The sequence below is a fragment of the Electrophorus electricus genome, chromosome 25, assembly GCF_041902795.1.
Source record: "Electrophorus electricus isolate QZ-2024a chromosome 25, ASM4190279v1, whole genome shotgun sequence".
NCBI lineage: Eukaryota > Metazoa > Chordata > Actinopteri > Gymnotiformes > Gymnotidae > Electrophorus > Electrophorus electricus.
In genome coordinates this window covers 8,085,496-8,107,938 of record NC_137521.1, presented here as the reverse complement: position 1 = coordinate 8,107,938, position 22,443 = coordinate 8,085,496, and the positions used below count along the sequence as shown (strand labels likewise).

Sequence of the window (22,443 nt, the reverse complement as noted above, 5' to 3'; positions counted from 1 at the left end):
ACTGGTAGTTTGATATCCCTGCCTTAAACGCTTGCCTAAACAGAGCGTTAATCAATGAACAGATTGACACTAGTTAATTTGACTAAGCAGGAACAGACAGCTTGTTTTGTTTGTTTGTTTTTTTCCCCCAAAAGGGACTTTACCAAACTCAATAACTGCTTCTATTCATGTCAGTTTTTTATACTTTTTGAGAGAAATGCAGTAATTATTTTTTGCAAAGTCAGGATATACTGGATATTGAATATTATATTTTAGAGGTTCTATTCAGAAGGAGGTATAAAACTGCTTGGACCTGCAAGACCATTTGTTTCATGTAAATAAAGAAATTAATTAATAAAATCATTTAAAGTCTCTCTAAATGTCTTTGGAACAACAATCTTGATGACGAGATGGAAAGAGAGCTCAGCATTCACTATGCAAGTATTTTTATGACATGACATTTGATTATTCATTTAAAAAAAGCTTTACTCTTGAAATTCCCATAATTTTAGTTATCTGAACTCCACATTCCATAGTGATTCACCATCTTTACTTAAGACCTCAGTTTCAGCCCATGTCATTATATCATTTTCTCAGAAGGCCTTAGACCCAGATTGCAAAACTGTAGTCAAATATGGGCCCTTTCGCACCCCTGAGCTCAACGTTGGCTGGTTTTGGCCTGCGTTTCCCTCTCAGTCCATCAGCTCTCATCCAGAAGGGTCTATAGAAACTTCTCTTTGGTTTGGACCCTTTATTTTTTGTTTGGGGTCTTTTAAAGATCTCCTTCTTTTCCTGTTCTGTGCCTTGCCACCCGGGCCTCTCCTTGAGCAGTTTGTCCCAGTTGGGCCGAACACTGCGCAGGACCCTTTTGAAGACACTGGCAGTAAGGGAGAGGCGTCTGCAGAATTCCCCAGAGCAGCTGAGATGCAGCGGGCTCCCAGACACTTCAGGAAACCTTCCTGCTTTCTCCTCGCTACCTGCCATCCGGCCTTCCACCTCAGGCAAGTTGAGCCAGTTGCCCACTAGGTCAGCCAGGACGTTGTCTCCGAGCACCAGGGGTTGCCTGTTTCGGCTGTGGTTCATCAGAGAGCATGTCCAGTCGCTGGAGTCATCTGTGTCACAGTGAGAGAAGTCACTGTCGATGGAGGGGCCTTCCCGTGAAAGCGTATCCATTAGTCCCTGGAGCTCTGCCATTGTGGCTGGCTGGAATGCAGGTTGATGTTCCTCACACATGGACCTCAAGGCTGGATGGCTGTCACTCAAAGGGGCTCTTTCTTGAACGTCATGCGAGGAGAAGCTGACATCATCAGAGCTGCAGAAGGAGACAGATGTGCAAAGGCTTCCTTGGTGGTTGACTTCTCTTGGTTCCTGCCCCCTGGATACTTGGCATGGAGCCAGACTACTCTTCTCAAATGGGGAGCTGGTGAAGAACATGGATGGTTCCATTTCTAAGTCTGACATGCTTGGTTCCTTTGTGAATGCATGATTCTTTGACCTTTCTGAGATACGTGCATCCTTTTGTCTAGTTCCTCTTGTGGCATGTCCTACCTTGTCTGTAAGCAGTGTACCCATGACGGTGGCTTCGTTCAGAGAGTGCTGGAAGAGGTGACCAGGTTTGCAGGAGATCTGCAATTGTTCCAATGCAGTCTGCACCTGAAGCAGTTTCAACTCATGCAGCACTCCCATCATAGAGTTCATCTGAGCCTGGAGACCATCGCCCGCCTCCCTCATGGAAATCTGAAATGGAATCCGCACCCCCGAAAGAACATAATTAACATTCTGTAGGCATTACAAATAAATGACAGATCACATTCAAAGGCTACTAAACATCTAAGTTCTGTTCATTTTCCATTTTTCCTTTAAAGCCCGTCAAGTTCTAAAGATTGGCATCAACACCTGGCATTCCCAAACAAAACCCTTGCCACCTGCACCAGGTTAGTTTATGTGAATAACTGAGCAGAACTCTGTGGTTGGTGGGCTACTATTCTGTGGCCTCAGATTTCCCCCGAGGGATCCGTATTTGATGGTGCACAAAAGAGCTTGAGTCCAAGTTTTTGCTTCTGTGGTTTAAACTGGCATTACTCTCTCTTACCTAAGCACAGAGTCATGCTAAGAATGAGGAGGAAAATAACACCTGGACAAAGTAGTGGTGAACAGAGATGTTTTTTCACACCTGTCATCTCTTTTGTATTAATTTCTCTTGCACCTTTTTACTCTGTTTTTTTCTTCTCTCCGTGCCTCTCACACCTGTTTTTACGTAACTGTATCTCCAGATGGGGAGTGATTCTGGAGAAACCCAATCAGACTTAAGTGTAGCAAATTATCAGCATACGTTTTCCAGAGATGCACATAATTTGTTAATTATGATCACAGTATTGGCCTCTGCAATACTGATATCACAGAAGGCTGCAATGTTTAAGTGAACTCTCTAACAAATTAAAACCTCTGGATGTTTACAATATTTACAACTATAAATATTTCTGCTCAAAATGATGCATACCAATCTTTAAGCATGTCCCAAAATTTCACTGTGTGTGTTTTTAAATGTATGCGATAACTACAATATGTAAAATTGCAAGATTACACAATGTAATATATTTCTCCATGTTATATACCTCTTGTATGTTCAGGCAAGCCTGAATACACAAAGGGTACATAATATGGAGAGAGGGGGAAAAAATGAATAATAATAATAAAAAAAAAATATATATATATATATATGAGAAGCAATGTCCTTAATGTACCAACTTGCTTCCATTTCACATTAAATGAACTGTAAATCCTCAATCTTTTAACATACATAAATTATCATTAGACCAAGATGCCTGTAAAAGGTCTGCACTTCTTGAATTACAGATCAATAGATGCTGTTGGCTTCAGTCTTAGTGGAAGCAGTACATTCCTGATACAGTAACCTTGGCTAGATTGAGGAAATAAAGTATTGGATGCTTTTTTTTTAATACACTAACCTTATCACTTGAATTAAAAATGGTTTTGTAAGAAATTTAACAAGTTCTTCCAACCAATGCCTAAATACATAAATAACTAAATGAGTAATTATAAATGACCTGCTTTTCAAGCTAAATTCTTGCACATTTCAATAAGTACTTAAAAAGAAGATTGCTCCCAACAACAGAACATTCTTTCATGGAGTTTATACATATAACAGTGATTAGGACCCCCTAATTACTAGACAAATATGCCCTCGACAGCATCTCTTCTGCCTACTATAAATATTTCTGTGGCCAAGGAACCCATTAGTTCAAAAACAAGCGCTATCATCTTACCTTATTCCAATGAGCTCTTTCTCCCTTATGTCTTTTGTCCTCTCTCTCTCTCTCTCTCTCTCTCTCTCTCTCTCTCTCTCTCTCTCTCTCTCTCTCTCATGTTCCATCTCTCTATGTCTTGCTGCCAGTCAGTCAGGTGACTATTCAAGTCAAGCATCATATTGATTTTTTTTTTTCTATTCCAGAGGGCATTATGGGGGCTGTAGTTTAAGACTGTGACTCAAAACTGAATAGCTGAGACAAGTCTTATAGTATATTGCTCTTAATGAATAAGCCTGGGTGAGAGCAGGTGTCTGTTCATGTTTGTGTTCATTGAGTCTTTCAATTTGTAAGGTTCTTTAGTTTGTTGTTTAGTCTAAGTGTCGCAGTTTATTCCTACACAATTAAGCAATCATCATAAGACCATTTAAGGGATTATTAATAGAAAGATTGTATTAAGAAAATGTGTTTGTGAGATGGTGGGAGATTGAATTGTTTTGTGCTTGCCTGAGGTCTGAATCACATTTGTCAGAGTTGTTGTGATTAATGTACATGTAGCGTTAGTAAGTTCAAGTGAAAGTTGCCACTGTAAACACACACATGCACACCACTTTGCCTTAATATCAAACTAGCTGGGTTTCCTTTAGTGGTGTATGCAAAATGTCACTGTCCTGCCAAACCTGCTAAACCTAATTTACAGAATTTGGGTACATAATCCAATATGTTAAAATGCTCAAATTAAAACAAGCTTCCCACATTCCTTATCTTTGAAATGCAATATTTACAGAATAATTTCTTTAATGATGAAATTGTTCCTCGTAAAGCAACTGATATAATCTATGTTCATCGGTATGGCTATAAAGCAATAGCATGGAAAGCATTTCATTAAATAAGATAATGGAAAATACAATCATGGTGAAGGATACTCAATTAATTTCAATACATACTTAATATTTTATTTTGAGCAGTTCATTAAATATTAATCCAAGGATGTTTTAAAGTGGTTATAGAGGGCATGTGGAGAACACTATCTGAGGACATGCAGGGCACAAGAAGCAGTTCTGTCGGTGTAATCAGTACTATAATCTCATAATTTTATGTTTGATGTCACAAGGACACCATCTGTGAGTGGTTGTGTTGCAAATGATGGTTAAGTACTTTTATGTTAAAATATCACACTAGTGCACAGAGACGTGACTAAAGAATGTCAGTGTGTCTTAACTCACTGAGTGCACTTGAAAGAAATAACTGAAAAGAAAACAAATCTAAAATGCAGAGTAATCTTGGCAATTAAGTAATAGTTTTATAAGTGAGTTAATTTATTTGTTTTATATAAGTTATGTTGGAACTGATCATTAATTTATAATTAATGTAGTAAGGATCAATAAAGTTAGAATTACTATTAACATTTACTATTAGAATATATAATTTATTATTAATATATATTTTACTATTATAAAACTGAATTGTCATAATCTAAAATGAATATTTAAAAGAAGTGATAATATTCTAATATCACTGTAATGTTGAAACAGGGGATGAGTTCTAAATTATTTTAATACATTAAGGTATTCAACGAGCAAATTAATGAATATTCCAGAAGACATGGTTGCTAGGCTGCAGTTCAGCTCAGTAAGAACACTTTTCCTTGCTGTTCCACAACTACCTCTGACATCATCAGCGTGCCCTCTCATGCTCCCCTCTGGGATAAGCCCAGACAGACAGGCATTTGGCAAATGTCACTGTGGCGACGCGGTCATGACTGATGTATTTGTGAGTAATGTCCCTAAGGCAATCTCACATCTGCTAGTCAGCACTACTCATACATAAACAGTGTGTGGGGATCTTAATCTCTTTCTCGTTTGTTGACAACCTGACTGCACGTGGGATGAATTGCAAATGCACAGATCATCAGGCATAAACCATTTCTCAACCAGAGCCTATTACTGGATCAATAAATCAGCAGACATATTGATGATTATTGTGGCTCAGGAAAGAATAAAGGACAGTAACTGTAGTCATAGGAGGAAGATTACTGACTGACTGATTAAGATGGATAGATGGTAATTAGGTTATAGAGGTGGATGATTACAGAATAACAACAGTAAGGTAGGAACGGGGTTTGGTACTGATGCCATGTCTCTGATGTTCACAGGTGAATGTCATGATGTAGCTGCAATCAGCATGTTTTTACAAATACTCCCTTCCTGCTGCTGACAAATTATGCAGTGTCATTTCTGGCTCAGTAAAACATGGAGGAAACTGCAATTTCATTCACCTAAGGGACTTGAATATTGCCCTTGCAGATTGTCTGTTTAACCCAAGGTTGGGTAGGAAAAGGAAAGTTGAGAAGATCTGAATATGCAAATAGATACAGAGTGTTGTACATTATGATGATAAAATACTAATAATAATATTAATAAATATTACTTTATGATTCTATGGTAATATGTAGTATCCTAGTTTTTATTCTGGGAACCCAAAAACTAATATACAAGCAATAAAAGTCAGCAGCTCATGCTGAGTATGTTGTTTGTAATCCAGCTGTGTGAAATGTGGCACTGTGAACATTTCATCCCGGTTTTGCTTCGTCACATGAAAAATAGAGAGGTGCAGGGAAGACTTCAGCAACTAAGATGGTATGCCAGTTTTTAGTCTTGTGAAAATTACATGAGGTTTAAAGCATGGGAGAATGTTGACATGGCTGTATGTGGCAGACTCTTAAGATCTTAATATGACACGGTTTAAGTGTGTCTGAAGACGACTCCTAATTACAGATGTAACTGACAGTGATAATAAATGAATTTTATTTTTATTCTGACCTCATAAGAATTTTTTTTTAGTTGAAATGAACTGAATACTGCCAATACATACTGTCTGAACACTGGAAGGTTGTCATAACTGGGTTGAAATGTTTTACGAGTTTGAGACCGCACTGCTCTACTTGGAGCAGCTGAGAACACTGGAGGGACAAAGACTGACTCATCAAGCCTGCAGGCCACAGGGACTGGATTAAAGGCATTGCTAGAGGTACCTTTTACTCAAACAGCTTCAAAAGGTTTTGACCTGGCTTTGACCTGGTGTGCATCCTGGCATCCTTCCAGGAGTGGCTTTTAATAAAACACACATACAATAATAGAAAACTGTGTTTGTGGTCAAGATCTGAAGGATTCCATTGTGGGGGAAGTGATTTCTCATGAAAGCCAAAGAAAGGCTGGAGCATAACATGGTGACATTTCAAATAGTTTCATAGAAAGTCAAAGTGAATCAAATATAATTGTGAATTCCAGCATGCAGCACCGGGCACTCGCTCACTGGACTTTAGCTCAGAACTCTCATTAACGGTCAAACTCTACGGGGCAAGGCTTGCAAAAGAATTAACATTATATCTGCAAACTTTCTAAGTCACTGTACATACTGGACCTTTCAGTCAGAAAATCAATGAACATTATTGTTCATCGTTAGTAAATAAAATATGCGAATGGTACATAGAAAGTCTCTGGTGGACATGAGGAGTAATTAAATAAAATTCGCCACCAACCACAGTGTTGCGACATTCCTTTGTGTATGAGCTTGTCGCTATTTCATTTCTTGCTTTGCTAACACACTCGATGCGATTTAAGCTCAGGCGCCTTGTAGCAGCAAACATGTCACAGAACTTTAAGCCCAACTCTGTTGTGGGAAGCTGTGTCTGACAAAGCCATCCTTTGTTTGGTATATATTATGAACCACCGCCCCAACAATGGAATCTTTATATCTTAGCTAATATGAAGAGCATTTTTGACTTATCTCAGTATTCACCATATTCACCATAACCAGGATAAATCGAATTAACATTATTTGCATTTTCAGCACCAATGACCTGATAACACAGTCACTTTCTTTAGCATTCAAAAATACATCCTAGGATTCTGAACTCAGACAAAATGACAGAGATCTATGTCGGAAAGGCTTGTATCAAAGTGACGGGACTCACGTTGGAATATATTGTCTTATCTTAACCCATGAAAAGAGGCCGACAATACGGAAGGTAGAAAATTAGCCAATCAGCTTCGCTTATTTCAAATAACCATTTCCAATCCCGTTTCACGTCGCTGACCGCGAGATATCTGCACAACACCTGCACAGTAAAATGTGATTTTACGTCTTTTCGTTGTTTTTAAGTCTACAAAATGTGCTAAACCCTTGATTTATAGGTACTGTCCGCTAGTGTGTATGGTCGACATCTGTGGGTCCAGGTGGAAGCTGAAGTATTAATTTACTTTCATGACTTTGCACCACATGTCCAATAGGCTATAAGGGTTGGTCTCGATGTGCACATCTGTAGTCAGACTACTGAATAAATAGCCATACTAATATCAGGACAGCAATGCGAGAAAATGTAAAGTTCTTACCATTTCCTGTTTTAAACGTTTCAGGCAAGTGTCCATATCTTTGCTCTCAGGTATGCTTTCTATTATGAGAATTATAATGTCCATCTAATGCACATTGTCCCATTAAATGACGACAATTCCAGGTTAGCTAATATGTGTAACAATGATCGTCGGTTCTTAGAACGTGTTGTTTTCTAACTTCTGCTTCATTTTAGCACCACCAAGTTATGAAGTGAAATCAGAGCTTCACGCCGCGTCAGTCACTTAAAAAAAAAAAGAAAAAAGACTGCGCTCCGAGAGATCCAGAATGTACGCACGACTTGCACTGCTATCCCATGAATCTTTAAAGCACTTTGCGGTAAAGGAACGGACATTTTCCACCCCCGAAGTCACGAATCACACCGATCCTATCTTCACTTAGGACCGGGAATAAAAGCTCAAAGGTTCTACCCTGTCCGGTGAGATTCCGGCAACGTACGTAGTGCGTGTCTAGACAAACCCACCACCGTGATTTGACTCCACGCGTGGCATTCAAACTCTATTTTAAATTTGTAGGATAGACCTATAGGGATTTATTTAACGGTTCAGTGAATACACAACGGAACGAGCTTTAAGGCAAGAAGTCAATGGATGATCAATGGACACTTCGGCAGGGGTCCAGCCATAAGAATGGAACTGTCCCCTTTATTCACGCATTGCAAGACTCGACGCATCGAAGCAGGTCTAATTCCGCAAAGAATGCATCTCCCTGAAATTCCTTCAGATTGGATATGTGGTGGGGTCAAATCTCAGTTTGAAAACGGAGAAGGGTGTAGTTTCTGTTTTTAAACTTGTCGCGATGGATGTCACATAAAATTCGTCCTCCAGTTTTGATGTATCGTGAAGATTTAAAGTGATGAAGACATTCACATAATTTCTGTGGGAATGTGGGATGCTCATAGCCAGACCTGTCAGTGTTCAAAATGTCATAAACAGAGGAGCTGAATAAATTAAGATGACTTTAGCACGTTCTTTAGAATACACTGCTTTGCACGACAGCAGTAGTTCATGAGTTTATTGCTTACACCAGCATCATTTTAAACTGAAGTCAATAATCATTAATATAATCAATTGACTTTTCCTTGTACTCCAAGGAAAGCTAATACTACAAGGACGCTCAGTGCCTTTTATCTTTCTTTCCTTCTTGTTCGTCATTTGTCTATAAATCATAGCCTATGACTCTTTGCATATTAGAATAGGAAATTCGATAATAAGATTTGCTAATAGAATATGGTACATCAGACTGAAAGACAAATCCATAACTTTTTACTCGGCACAGATTTTGTTCAACTGATGTTGCATTAGTTCCTCTGTGGGGATGCGCCCCGATCAGTTTTGTGTACAGTATATCCAGCTATTTCAAACCTACTTCAAATATTCAGTTGCGGTCTTCTTCTTGTCGCCATCTTCTGGACATCAATAGAAGTTGCAGCTGCAAGTTACTCTCCTCTACAGTAGAGGGAGCTTAAACTCTATTTAGTTTTAGTTTACATTAGCACCAACGAACGAGCGAAATACCGACGAAGAAAAGCACAGCAACAGCAACAGTAGCAGCAGCCGGTTTGGATAAAGTATGGCTGGGTCTACCAGACAAGCAGCCCATAAGATAGAAACAAGAACACGAACAGATGATGTTCTGTTGTATGGTGGAGTCGATTTCAGTTCTTTACTTCTTTCGAAGCCCGTCTTGGAAGGCTTAGCTGCCTCCGGATTTCAAAGACCATCTCCAATTCAATTGAAGGCCATCCCTCTTGGGCGATGTGGATTAGGTGTGCAATGTTGAAGCCCTCTGTGTTTACAAAGGTTATGCAGATTAATTTAAAAACGGCACAATGCCTAACTGAACCTTGTAGAAGTGCTCCGCGGGTTAAACCTACTTAACCTATATATTTCACACTAATATCGGTGGAAAATAATTTTATGCTGGCTCCAAGGCTTCGATTTGGGGAGCTATATAGTGTGTGCCTATCTAATTACCGGTATTTGTGTTTGATCAGGGAGTGTTGTTTTTTTCCTGCTTTTTAGATCTCATAGTTCAGGCGAAATCTGGCACCGGAAAAACTTGCGTGTTCACCACGATTGCGCTCGACACTCTGATGCTGGAAAACGTTGCAACACAGGTATTCTAATGTTGCACATTAATTTGAATGTCCTAAATTACATGTCTACTCATTTTTATCAGTGTGGATTTATGAAATATTTGGAATTTTTAACTAAATACACTTATTGCAATTCGCACTTGCAGGTCCTTGTGTTGGCGCCGACTAGAGAGATCGCTGTGCAGATCCACGCAGTTGTCATGGCAATCGGCAGTGCCATGGAGGGGTTGGAGAGCCATGTGTTCATTGGTGGTCGGCCTGTTAGTCAGGACAAGCTCCATTTGAAGAAATGCCACATCGCTATTGGATCACCAGGTAGGTGCAAATAAAGAGAGGCAGTTGTTTCAGATAATATAGGTTATAGACTAGAACTCTTTAAAGGGTTTGTCATGGACACAGATTTGCTTTGTCAAACCAGGTGAGAATTTTTGAAAATTACACAGTCTTGAGCTTGGCCATGATTACTGTACTACTTAAGACAGAATTAACCACCAGCAATCACCCAATTTATTATCTTGAAGCTTGTAGTGATAAAGTTCCCCAGACTGTATGCAGTCAGATGTGTAACTTTCTTAGCCCATGACAGTATTGGAGGGCCAAGCTCTGATCTGCAGTGGACTGATTCTGAGCCTGTTTGCTGGTGATGTGGTCCTAGGTCGGATAAAGCAGTTGATCGAGATGGGAGCTCTGCTGACCTCAAGCATCCGTCTGTTTGTCCTGGATGAGGCGGATAAGCTCCTAGAGGAGGGGAGCTTTCAGGAACAGATCAAGTGAGGCAAAAATGCATCGTCATTCCTGTTCCGTGCACTTCATTTCATGTTGTGGAAAGAAATGTTTCACAGCTGACCAGGTTGAACTAGCGTACTTTAATTGTTCATATCTGTCATCTGCAGCAACAGATTATCACCACCATGTTTGCACTGGCTTCAGAGTATTAAAAAAAAATCCCCTTTCTTTGCTTCAGTTGGATCTTCTCCTCTCTGCCAGTGAATAAACAGATGTTGGCACTGTCCGCCACTTATCCAGAATCCTTAGCACAGCACCTGTGCAGGTACATGAGAGAGCCGACGTTTGTTCGACTGAACCCCACTGACCCTGGGCTCATCGGTGAGGCCGCAGATCACGTCTGCCTTGTCCTCGCAGGGCACATGTTGTTTACCAGAGAGGTCAAGCTGATTCCTATTTGTCTGTCTCTCTTCTACCTCTTTCTCGGTAGGCCTTAAACAGTACTATAAGCTGGTGAGCTCTCATGTCCTGCCTCATAAGATCTTTGAGGAAAAGGTGCAGAATCTTCTAGAACTCTTCAGTAAAATCCCATTTAACCAGGCACTGGTCTTCTCTAACCTGCACACGAGGTTTGAGAAATATATACATTCTTTACCCCAGTTAAAATTTTTAGGCACTTTATACAAGGGTTGTCTTTAATCTCAGATTTCAAATTCATATTCACCCAGGATATTATTTCAGCATGTATGCTTGACTTTTTAAACTAGTCTAAATGTATCAAAAAATGCTCTGGTATTTCCTTTAGTTTTAGTAATACATTTTGATCCTGGGAATAGTTAAAAGATGTTTGGGAACCCCTATGCAAATGGGATTCTAATGTTTATTAGCATTTGAATAGCACGGAATGTGCCTGTGTTGCTGTGTTTGTGTACAGAGCCCAGCACCTGGCTGATGTACTCTCCTCCAGAGGTCTCCCTGCAGTCTGCATCTCTGGTTAGGCTCTTAGCTCATTTTAAACCGCCGGTTGAATGTTCTTATGCATCTTTAGGCGTTTTGATTGATATATGTAAGCACAGGGTTTCATTTCCTTTTGTCTGGTTACATGCAGGAACTTTGAGTCAGGAACAGAGGTTGGAAGCGATGTCGAAGCTAAAGCAGTATCAGTGCAGAGTTCTTATCTCTACTGATCTGGTGAGTTTAAATCTGCACACACGGGATTATCAAATGCATGAAGCTAACTGCCAAGTAAGTGACTCTCTCTACATCGTCTGTCTCTGTCAGACTTCTCGAGGTATAGATGCAGAGAAGGTGAATCTGGTGATTAACCTGGATGTTCCTCAGGACTGGGAGACGTATATGCACAGAATCGGGCGTGCAGGGCGCTTTGGTCAGTCTATGCTTGGGCTTGGGTGTGGGTGTTTGGGGAGTGTTTGTCCAAGTGAAGGTGAAGTATCTGGTTATTTAATAGTTTGAACCCTCCTGTCGTTGTATAAAGATGTGGACTTTGTGTAATTAACAAGGGCTCCATATTGACCAAATTTCTAAAGTATTACTACTTGGATTAAGGACAATTTTTACACTTTTATTGAAATGTGGGATAACATTTACATAATAAATTTTTAGTATATACAGTATTTAGGTAAGTAGGTTGAAGGATGGTATACAATATTAAGTATATGACAAAAAGCGTTTTAAGGAAGGTAAATCAAGTAAATGAAGAGTTCATAGCACTAAGGACCCGTCACCTGACCGTGGGTTAAGACTGGTCTTGGACTAAACTCCAGTGCCAGTGGTCATTTGCTATTAAAAATTATTTTAGTGTAGACTTAGGCTGGTGCTGACCTTATGTCCTAGCAGGGTGAGATTAAAGTCATTATGAAATGTGACACATGGCTTTCGTTACACTCAGCCGGAACATGACACCTGTAACAGGTGCCATGATGCACAGAACAGGATGAGCATGTAAATCTGTGCTGTACTTTTCTGTAGTACTAGCAGCCATCCTTTACGTTTGTCCTGCATACATACACATGTGCACTCAACAGCATTGTGGCTATGTAGTACTTCTACTTCTAATAATCTTGGTGTCATTTGTTTAGTGTTCCAAAAGCGAAGACTGGAGTAATCATATTCCCTCTTATATTTACTTTTATACCCATGTTGTTGTTTTTTTTGAAGATGGAATGTGATTTTGATTTAAAGCACAATCAGATGTGAGATGCACTTTTGTCTCAGGTACTCTGGGACTTGCTGTGACGTATTGTTGCCATGGAGAAGAGGAGAACACAATGATGGCCATCGCTCAGAAGTGCAGCCTGACACTTGAGCTGTTACCAGGTAATAAGATGGACGCTGACCCACTCAAACGTGCCAGTTCATTTGTTGGCATGTAACCCAAAGTTGTTCTTGTTGATTTTATTTGTTGTCTTTGGTCACTTACTTTTCCAAATTCAATTGTTAAACCCTGACAGTTATTGTGTTGAGTTACTTTTACTTTTATTGTGCATTTTAATCAGTGACCTTTGTTCCTGTCTGGTGTCATTTGTCTCTGATCATTGTCCATGTTTGGGTGGTGGTGTCAGATCCAATCCCAGTTGGGCTCATGGAGGAGCCCTGTGACTGGGATGTTATCGTCCAGCCGCCCTCAAAATCCAACCTCGCTCTTCCCTTGGGACCCAAAGTGGACAGGAAGAAATGTACCAAATCTGAGCCAGCAGCATCCAGAGAGCCTCAGCATTCTCTCCCCACCAAAGAGCAGACCCAGAAACCCAATCCAGCAAAGACCCAACGACCCGCCATCAGCAGAGTGGAAAGTGAGAAACCTGATCCTGATGGTCCTGTGGCTTTATGCAGAGCACAGACTCCTCAGGACCTCAATCCTGTGCCGGCCCTCACACGTAGGGAGATGCAGGAGGCCCTGCCCAAGATCCCGCCCCTTTCCTCCTTTAAGTCATGTGCGGGGGCGACCATGTCCCTAGCCGATGCCATGGCTGACTTTGAGACATTTATGACCACCGGCCCTGGTCGAGACGTCGAAATCATTAAACGGTATGGCAGTCATGATGAGAGCACTATCATGGTCAATGGGCACCATAAACGCTGTAATGCCGACGATGGTGATGCCGACGATGGTGATGCCGACGATGGTGATGCTGACGATGGCGATGGCGATCATAATGGATCACGTGCACGCGATGAAACGCTTGGCATGACAGCTGGAATGGCTTGTCCATCCCAGGGGTCAGTAGGAATGGCCAGTTACCCCACAATGTCGAAATGCCTGTCTGACAGCTCCTCTTCCTCTAGCGGGTCTGAAATGGAAACTGAGGAAAAGACAGATGCCTCTGCTTCTAGCTCCCTGTCGAGCATCGCACAGCGACACAGCGTATCTGTGCAACCGCTTCCAAATGGCAGACAACAACACGGCGTGGAACCTTCCCTGCATGCAGCCTGTGCATCAGAGCCGACCATCAAACCCAGACCGTGTCCTGCCAAAGCTCTTATCAAGACTAATCACCCTAATTATCATTCTCAAGCTCTTCCTCACCGCCATTTGATGTCTGTGCTTGAGGGAATGAGAACTGGGAAACCAGCCAAGGGAGGCGAGGCCAGCCGGGGGCGTCCAAGAAGGAGGGAGGAAGAGGATGAGGATGAAGAAGAATACTCTGAGGAAGAGGAGGGAGAGGTGAATCATTATTGGCGAGAGTATTACCAAGCATGGGAGGATTATTACAGCTCTCTGAGTTCAGCCTATCACTACCATAGAGCCTATAACTGGATGGCAGCTTACCGCATGAATGTTGTGTATATGATGGAAATGATGAAACACTGAGTTATCCACAGCAACAAAACAAGGCTGCACTTGACTCATAGGACGAAACACCAGAAATCAGGACTCTAATGAGGCTTGGTAAATGTAGGCCAAGCAACAGCTTAAGTTTCAGAGGCAAGAGTCTTTCCTTGTAAATTACACATGGTCACTCCAGGAAAAGCCCTGAGAGATTGGGAACTGTGCATGGACTATTGTTGTAAACTGACCTTCATGTGACTTCATGTGTCTCCTGACACTTAAACACACCAGGCAGAGTTCATAAGGCATTGCTCACAAGTCTTCAAAAATGGTCCAAGAGTTTTATGTGTATATAATGAATGACTAATAAAGATCTCCTGAATTACATGTTGGCCAATTTGAATGATTAATCACAATTATATTTAGCAGTAGAGGTCTTCAGTAACTTGCCTACAAAGTTCTAGAGGAACATTCGAGTGTAAATCCTACACTTCACTGCCTGGAATTACGTGGAAATTAGACTCCCGCCTACTAGACATCGATATCTCGTAATAACAGCGCTTGATGAGATGATTCTCTGATTACATGTAATCAGACTGCGCTCTTCCCATCAGGCAGCGGCTTATATAGTCACCTCTGGCTTTCTGGCAGTTGGAGCAAGAAGAAAATGTAACTCAGTTGAGCGCAGTGTCCTTTCCGTTTAAAATCATGTGATACTTGTGAAGAGACGTAATACTTGGGGGGGGGAGTTGAAGTAACTAATGGATTTTTATTGATCTGAGAAAACATTTAGCTGGAACAGCAAAATTATAAGGAGGAAAAAAAATCACGGTCAAGACTAGCCAAAACGGTATTGTGGTCATATTTCTTATATCGAAAACCGTCCAGTGCAAAAGGGTGTTTCACGCTGGTGTTTTTTCCAGACGCAGGACCGTTTGCTAAGCCAGTTCCGTGCGTTTGGTGTGAAAGAAACTTTCGTGCGCCGAGGTCTTTTGCTTCTGAAGTCGGTGAGAATTGGCAGGACACAACCAAAGAAAACGCCTTAATATCACTACCAATAAAGCAGAACAAACCGGCACAACTGGGACCGATGGGAGACATGGGATTCCAATTATATTACAGTGTAAGTAAAGATAAATAAATAAAAATAAATAAAGATTTATATCTCAAAATCTAAAGTAGCGTAAATCAAACATTAAACTGCACAAACGTCTGAGAGCGGTTTGGCTAAAACTGAAGACATTAGGGGAGCAAACTTCATGCAGGTGTGCATTCACGTAGTTTAGCCATATGATAGTTCCAAGTTATCACTAATAAAATGTAACTCTCATAGGGCTGGAGCAAAGCTACTGTAATACTGAGAGCATTGTGAAAAACGCATCTGGTGCTGGCCTGCATGGCTAAAAACTGTTTCGTTCGAGATCGGTTGCTTTCCTGCACGGTGAAATGTCATGTCCAAAAAACCCCCACTGTTCTCCGCTGCTTGGGTGTTTGTATCCAGAAATAAAATGATAAAAAGGAATAAACGGATGAAAACAATGACTTCATGTTGCAAACCTGGGCATAGAAAAAATATTATGTATGGTATTGCGCAATCGATCCACGGTTCGGATGTAATTCTGTGGGAAATCAAACCAACGATAATGGGCCCCTCCCCAGTGGAGCCCAGATTAGCTCCGGGGTGCGGACTCCATTATTCGGGACAAGTGTGAAAACGCTATAACTAGAAGAACGGATGCAAACTCATTATAAATGTTAGTGAAAATATGTTAAATAGTTTCACATATCAGTGGATGAGTTCATACATGTAGGTTGCGTTATAAAATGATTACTTGTCAAGGCTGAATGTGTTGTCCCTTTTCTTTGCTAACTGTACAGGCGAAGAAGTATATACTGTGTTTCTTCAGACTTCTTTCTGCAAACGTGCACCAAACGCATTTTCTTTCGGGTAACCTAATTTTCTAGATTGTATTCAGGGAATTTACAGACCACCAACAATGCGCTGTTAGTTCATTTGACAGCCGGGTTTTTTTTTTTTCTGTACCCTCTTGTATATCTAGCTTCTCTTATTCTTAATAGAGTCCGGATAAGTTCGCTGTTGCATTCAGCAGTTAACCTAGGCTACTCGAGAGGTCAGAAGGAATGTTGCCGTTCAAAGCTGAGAAAAAGGAAAACGCGAATACGGTTTTGAAATCTGCTCAAATGGAAGTGCTGTTTTTTTGTTGTTGCTGTTCTTTCAGTGACGTCTGCCACTGTCCTGAAATAAATCGCAGTGTGCAGGCTCTTTGTACATTTTCTACAATGTACGCGTTAACTGGATTTTAAGACAATCTAGTTGGGAATGTAAAAAAAGTTATAAAAAATGAAAAGATATTTATTTGTATGGGGTCAAACGCTCTTCTGCTGTGTTTACATTTAGGTACAAAAATTGGAAGGTTTTAAGAGAGATCTAAGTGGGAAAACGTGAAATTAATAATATGCCACCTTTTTCCTGTCTCCGACCTTTTTTTAGGTTGGCTCCGGCTTTATGTTAGCATCGCCTACCGAATTTGATTAAAGAAAAGGACAAACGTTAAATATATTTTTAAGAGTTAAGAATAGATTCTAAACTTGTATGTCCACAGTCTGATTTCACAAGTTTCATAAGTGACGCGACAGTCACTAAGAGTAACTTATGGTTAAAAACCTGTAATCGATAGCAGCACCTTCGGAGCAGTCGATGGTGGACGATGACTGGGACCTGAAGCCTCGCCCATCCTAACATGTGCATCTATATATGTGGACCCACCACAGCAACGTTACTTCCGCACAGAATTCTGTTTCTGCATATGGTTTGTGGAGGATTTAGCCCTATTATAACATCACTTATATAGTACAGTACAGTGTTAAAACTCGAAAGGGGAGAGGGTCTGAGGGTGCTAAACCCCTCAGCACTTCGCTTTAGGACTTCATAACTACAACTTTTCTCTCTTATGTAGCACATGTAAAGCTGTATTTTACACAAAAATTATGTAACACTGCAGATGCTAGTCTAGAGGCTTCTGCCATCAATCTATTATGTCTCGACAATGTATTGCTTCCTTTATGAGCTTGTATTAAAAAATAACAGACACAAACCAAAGGTTATGGTTCTCTTGATGTAACACTGGCATATCATGGTCTGTGCCATTTCGAAGGATTCATTCTGATGTAGAATCAGAAATTCTGATATGTGAGGTATATGATTCTCCTAGCAGGTAGTCTTGGTTGCTCACAGAAGCATGTTGTAGAAGGTCCCACAGTGTGAAAGCATAACGATATTAAGAAGCTCCAGGATAAAGACACTGCTTGTACTGAACCAGACCATCCTAGAGATCTGCACTTCCTGGGAACTAAACCCATGACTTTTCTTCTAGCACCTTCTACCAGATGAACTAAATGGAGCCTACCTTTTTTTTCAGAGGCAAAATTAATCAAATAAAAGTAGAAGTAGACTACTAAAAACAAAATAAGTAGGAATAAATAGGAGTTCCATGTTGTTATATATTAAAATAAAAATAGTAGCTAAATCTGGTGAATAATATGTAGCTGTATAAAACTTTACTCCATTCTTCATGTACCTGAGCACATGCAACATACTATAATTTGAAAGAAAAATATGGCTAAATGTAGATTACATATAACTGTAGACTGAACCTGTTACTACTCATCTCTGGTGACCAGAGACCAAAAGTCAACAGTTTATGTTTAGTAGTAATTATTGGGTAGTTCCCCTTAGTTACAGTGAGGGGAAAACCCCAAACCAACATTTGATATATTTGACCTGTTCTGACAAATAAATTACACTCATACGCATTAGCCTGGTGTAATGCAGTCATTTTAAGATAATTAATTTTTCCTTTTTTTTTTTTTTTTTTAAATTTAGGGTTTAGGCTCAGTATCGCTGATGATTTAGTATTAATAATCTAATGTAGATATAATAATCTGTTAAGTAATCTGAACGAATTCCCTGAAAAAAAAGTGACAAATTAACGACGTCAGGCTTTTAAAAAAAATCCCAAGCAGAAACTCTGTGAGATATGGAAGTAGTGTGAGGTAGCCATTTTGAGACAAAAAGCAGTCTCAGTACTTATACCAGCCAGTTTAAGGATTCAGATCTGACTGAAGTTGATTATAAGTAAGAAAAACGGAAAAAAAAATTACACACAACGGAAGAGTTAGTGACAGATACAGATCATTTATCAGGCGTTTCACAGTTGTGACAAGACAAGATCATAAATTATATTTAACATCTGACGGAAAAAGGTAAAGAAGTAGGGTGGACAGACCAATGTGATATTTGCATAAGAACTAAAGCATAAAAAAGAGCAAAAATAAATACAGAGACAATGAAGAGAAGGCTCACTGGCAACTAGGAGTTAGACAGACGGATGCAACTCCACTTTGGGACATGAGTTGAAAAGACAACACTTTTGGACACTCAGAGGGAGTTTACATACAGAAGACTGATTGCAAATCTTTGACCAGCTTTCTCATGTCTCAGGCAGAAACAGGATTAGAGGCAATTTTAGCCCTATGTCACAGAGTCCTGTGAACTGGAGAAAATCTAATTTTCACCCCTCATGGATGTGATTTGACTTTTATGTTTTGCAGTCACATTCGATCCAAATGTGGTAGAGTGGGCAGATACTGGGTTCTGATTCATTAAAGGTTGATACAACATTCAAAAACATACACATTATAGTGTTTTATCTGATATTACACACACCATAAATAAGATTAAACCGGAACAAATTCTCTCTCCCTCTGATCAGGTAGATGTGTACAAAATTTGTGATAAAGAATTGAACTCTAAATAGACTGGAGCAGGATCATTCATGTTTAGTTAGTGTTGACACAGCTTATTACACAGCTGCCTACAGAGATCTTTTATCAAATATCCAGTTTTTTGCTCTGTGTTACTGAAAAGTGTTTGTAAGAGCTCAGAACACAGGAAGGATCTTCTAACTATGCCTTGAACCTTTTGTCTGAGAACATTTTAGTGAGATTTCCCTAATCAAAAAACAACTAAATGGACATTCTGGTAATGTGTGACATGTCCTGAACACTCTGATGTTCCTCTATTTAGAGCTAATAAGATACTTTGCCCCTGAATGCTGACATTAGATGTCTGATACAATAGCACATTTCCTAACACAAGACCACAGCCTAATTATTCGAAGCTGTAATAGTAGGCCTAGTAGTCAGTTGTGACATATATCTCTAAATATCTTTGCTCAATTACTGCAAGGTATGGATAATGACTGACCTCAAACTTAATTTATTTTAATAAATCTTAACATATTCTATGCATAGGTTGATGCTTGCAAATAATAAATGTTAAATAGTGAATAAAGGAACTGCTGTCCCCCTCTGTAGTGGTCCAGGATTTAAACTATGTTTGCTGAGTTCAGCTCCTGCAAAACTGTGCCTGATTTTCATTGTTTGTGGTGAACATTTTCACCATTTTCATTGTTGAGCACTTGCTGAAAAGATTCACTCCGCTGGTCAAGTGTAAGAGAATCTTCACTATTGAGCACACTGGTGATCTGTAGTCTGTTACAGTATGTCAGCATAAGTCTCATAAATCAGACACAGGACCAGTAGTCTTCGATTAAAAATAATCCTTTTTTCCCCTCCTAATTTCCTGATGATCTCTGACTATATGCTGGTGTTTTTACCTTTTCCGTTTTGTCATTACAAAACAAACCGTTCTGCTCCAAAAAGCATCCTTAAAAAGTCCTTTATACAGTTCTGGTAACAGAACCTTAAGGTGGTTGGGGTTGGGGTATAAAAAAGGATCGTCAACTTCTAAATGATTAAGCTACTTTAAAAAACCATAGATGTTTGTATTATTTAATTGGACAGCCATTTGGGTTGTTCTTAAGATGAACTATAGCCCGCGCTTGTGTTCACCTTTACACACATATGCTGTCTCCTCAAACCCTACTTATCACTATAGTTGGAGAAACATAAAAGCAAACTGAAAGTTAAATGATTTAATATTGGAATGGAGAAACAGACTGTGGCAAGAAAACACACACACACACACACACACACACACACACACACACACACACACACACACACACACATACTCTTAGTGACAAAGCCATTGTCTCTCAAATGCCAATCATGAAGAACCAGAAACATAAAAAAGGCCATGTAATTAAGAAGAGGTCTTATTGGTCCATGTGGGTGTCAGTCAAACTCTCTCTGGGGGTCTGCTGTCACCATGGCAACAAATGACTCAAGGCCGAGTTCTTTAAAGACAGTCTGTTTTTAGGAGGAGGAAAAACTAACACTGAAAGGTGACGAACATCGAAAGTTTCTATGCAGGTAAAATACACAAACACACAACAGGGTTTACATTTGTTTTCAATAAAATGCCCACTGAGCAGGAAAGAAAACAACACTGAGTACTAAAACAGCTATCTAAAGCGTGGTTTCAGTGACACAAGCAGACAGGGCAGCACTGGACCACAGTGAGAGAGGACAGGGACACAGCTGCACTGGTTTTGCCAAACAATGGCCAAATATTACAAAATATCCTATTAACAATATTCACAAATAATCCAAGGCTTAGTACATACCCTACTCACAACCTCTCAGCAAATGCCTTGTGCTTATAGTCACAGATAGTTTGAATACTTTTTTTTCCACACTTTTTTTGGTGCTGTTTTACAAGGTGATTACTGACAATTTGCAGATTGACATGGTATTGTTCACTCAACATCTTGGATAAACATCTCTTGTTTTCCAAGAGGAGATAAAGGAAGCGAATTAAAAGAGGAAAAATGCTCCTTCCCCCAAGGAGAGGCACATATTGTGTGAAAGGCTCATTTAGAGCTTACGGGGATATGGCCTGTACACACACACACACACACACACACACACACACACACACACACACACACACACACACACAAATACATACATACATACATACATACATACATACATACAGAGAGAAAGGTCTTAACATATATAACCACGCTAGATTTCTGTTAATCCCACTGAAGGGAACACACACTCACATTTACACAAATAATAATGTAAAAAAACTTTCACAAATTTTCTGTCCCACTAACCCTATTGATGTTTTTTTATCTTTTCAGAGCTTACCTAAATGAAGTGAAATGGGAGTTAGGGAACAGTAAGGACTTGCCTGCATATGATGACCTTGTAACTGCTGACTGTTTTTTTATATATATATATATATATATATATATATATATATATATATATATATATATATATATAGTAAGAACATCAGCACAAATGGAAAGAAATTATACTATGCTTCTGAAGTCTTAATTAGCTTCCATCTTAATTGAAAAACAAACCTTGAATATTCCTGCCAAATAATAAACTAATATATGTACTGTGGTGAATATCAGACACCCTATATTGGATTAAAAAGGAAGAATGCGACACAGTAGAGGACAACAGAGACTAAAGAAAACAAAAAGTGCTTGATGCAGAGTGACTCTTGACATCCTCGTCTAATCAACCTCACAACAGATTGATGAAGTTCTTATGGCTCTTCTGCTATCATAATACCTCTCTCGCTCTTTATCCCTCTCTCTCTCTCTCTCTCTTTCTTTCTCTCTCTCTCACACACACACAGACACACACACACCTCCTTCCATCATTCTCTGATACCAGCCCTCTCTCCTTGATTTTCATTGTTCAGGAGTCTGAGTCTGTGCTGTCCTTCTCCCACTAGGGGGAAGGCTACTCCACAGTTTTCGCTTCCTGAGTGCTCCTCCCTGTCCCTCTTTCCTGCCATTCGGTGGGCTCTCTGGCAATGTCTGTCACAGCGCGGAGACCTTTACCACACCAGCGCTGGAGTTGGAGGCAAGGTTGGGTGGGGCTTCGGGGCTGGTGGGGGAGTTGTTGGTGGGTGGGGTGGGAATGCTGATGATTGCCGTGGTAACCTGACTGCTGCTCTTACAGTTCAGACCTCCTGATTCATCTGGCCTCATATTAAGGCTGGACCTACTGTGAGGAGAGAGAGAGAGAGAGAGAGAGAGAGAGAGAGAGAGAGAGAGAGAGAGAGAGCAAGAGTTAATGAGAGAGAGAAATTATTTAAAGTTGCATATAAAGATTAGCAGTTAACTGGATCTTTGACTTGTTTAGACAAGCTTATT

At 40.1% G+C, this 22,443-nt stretch overlaps 3 protein-coding genes across 6 annotated transcripts in view; 1 reads left to right on the top strand and 2 right to left on the bottom strand.

Annotated features, from left to right (window-relative positions):
* Positions 1–135: 135 nt before the first annotated feature.
* inka2 (inka box actin regulator 2) lies at positions 136–8,015 on the bottom strand. Its single transcript, XM_027001302.3, has 2 exons — positions 7,640–8,015; positions 136–1,716 (listed from the first exon to the last, which is right to left on the bottom strand). The coding sequence occupies exons 1-2, from the start codon at positions 7,721–7,723 to the stop codon at positions 583–585; spliced, it is 1,218 nt and encodes a 405-aa protein (XP_026857103.3). The 5' UTR covers positions 7,724–8,015; the 3' UTR covers positions 136–582.
* Positions 8,016–9,184: 1,169 nt separating this feature from the next.
* ddx20 (DEAD (Asp-Glu-Ala-Asp) box polypeptide 20) lies at positions 9,185–14,659 on the top strand. The gene is made up of 11 exons (XM_027001423.3): positions 9,185–9,426; positions 9,683–9,777; positions 9,903–10,071; positions 10,412–10,526; positions 10,721–10,863; positions 10,973–11,111; positions 11,417–11,475; positions 11,591–11,673; positions 11,764–11,869; positions 12,718–12,819; positions 13,065–14,659. Exons 1-11 carry the CDS (start codon positions 9,231–9,233, stop codon positions 14,312–14,314), a joined length of 2,457 nt encoding a protein of 818 aa, XP_026857224.3. The 5' UTR covers positions 9,185–9,230; the 3' UTR covers positions 14,315–14,659.
* A 6,908-nt stretch (positions 14,660–21,567) lies between these two features.
* Positions 21,568–22,443, bottom strand: part of kcnd3 (potassium voltage-gated channel, Shal-related subfamily, member 3) — a 93,490-nt gene continuing 92,614 nt past the window's right edge. For 3 of the 4 annotated variants that reach the window (XM_027001297.3, XM_035521811.2, XM_035521812.2), the window contains one exon: positions 21,568–22,294. In XM_027001297.3, coding sequence (XP_026857098.1) covers positions 22,108–22,294 — 187 coding nt within the window. In that variant the 3' untranslated portion in view covers positions 21,568–22,107. The remainder of the gene's footprint in view (positions 22,295–22,443) is intronic. The other variant, XM_035521810.2, reaches the window with a different exon arrangement.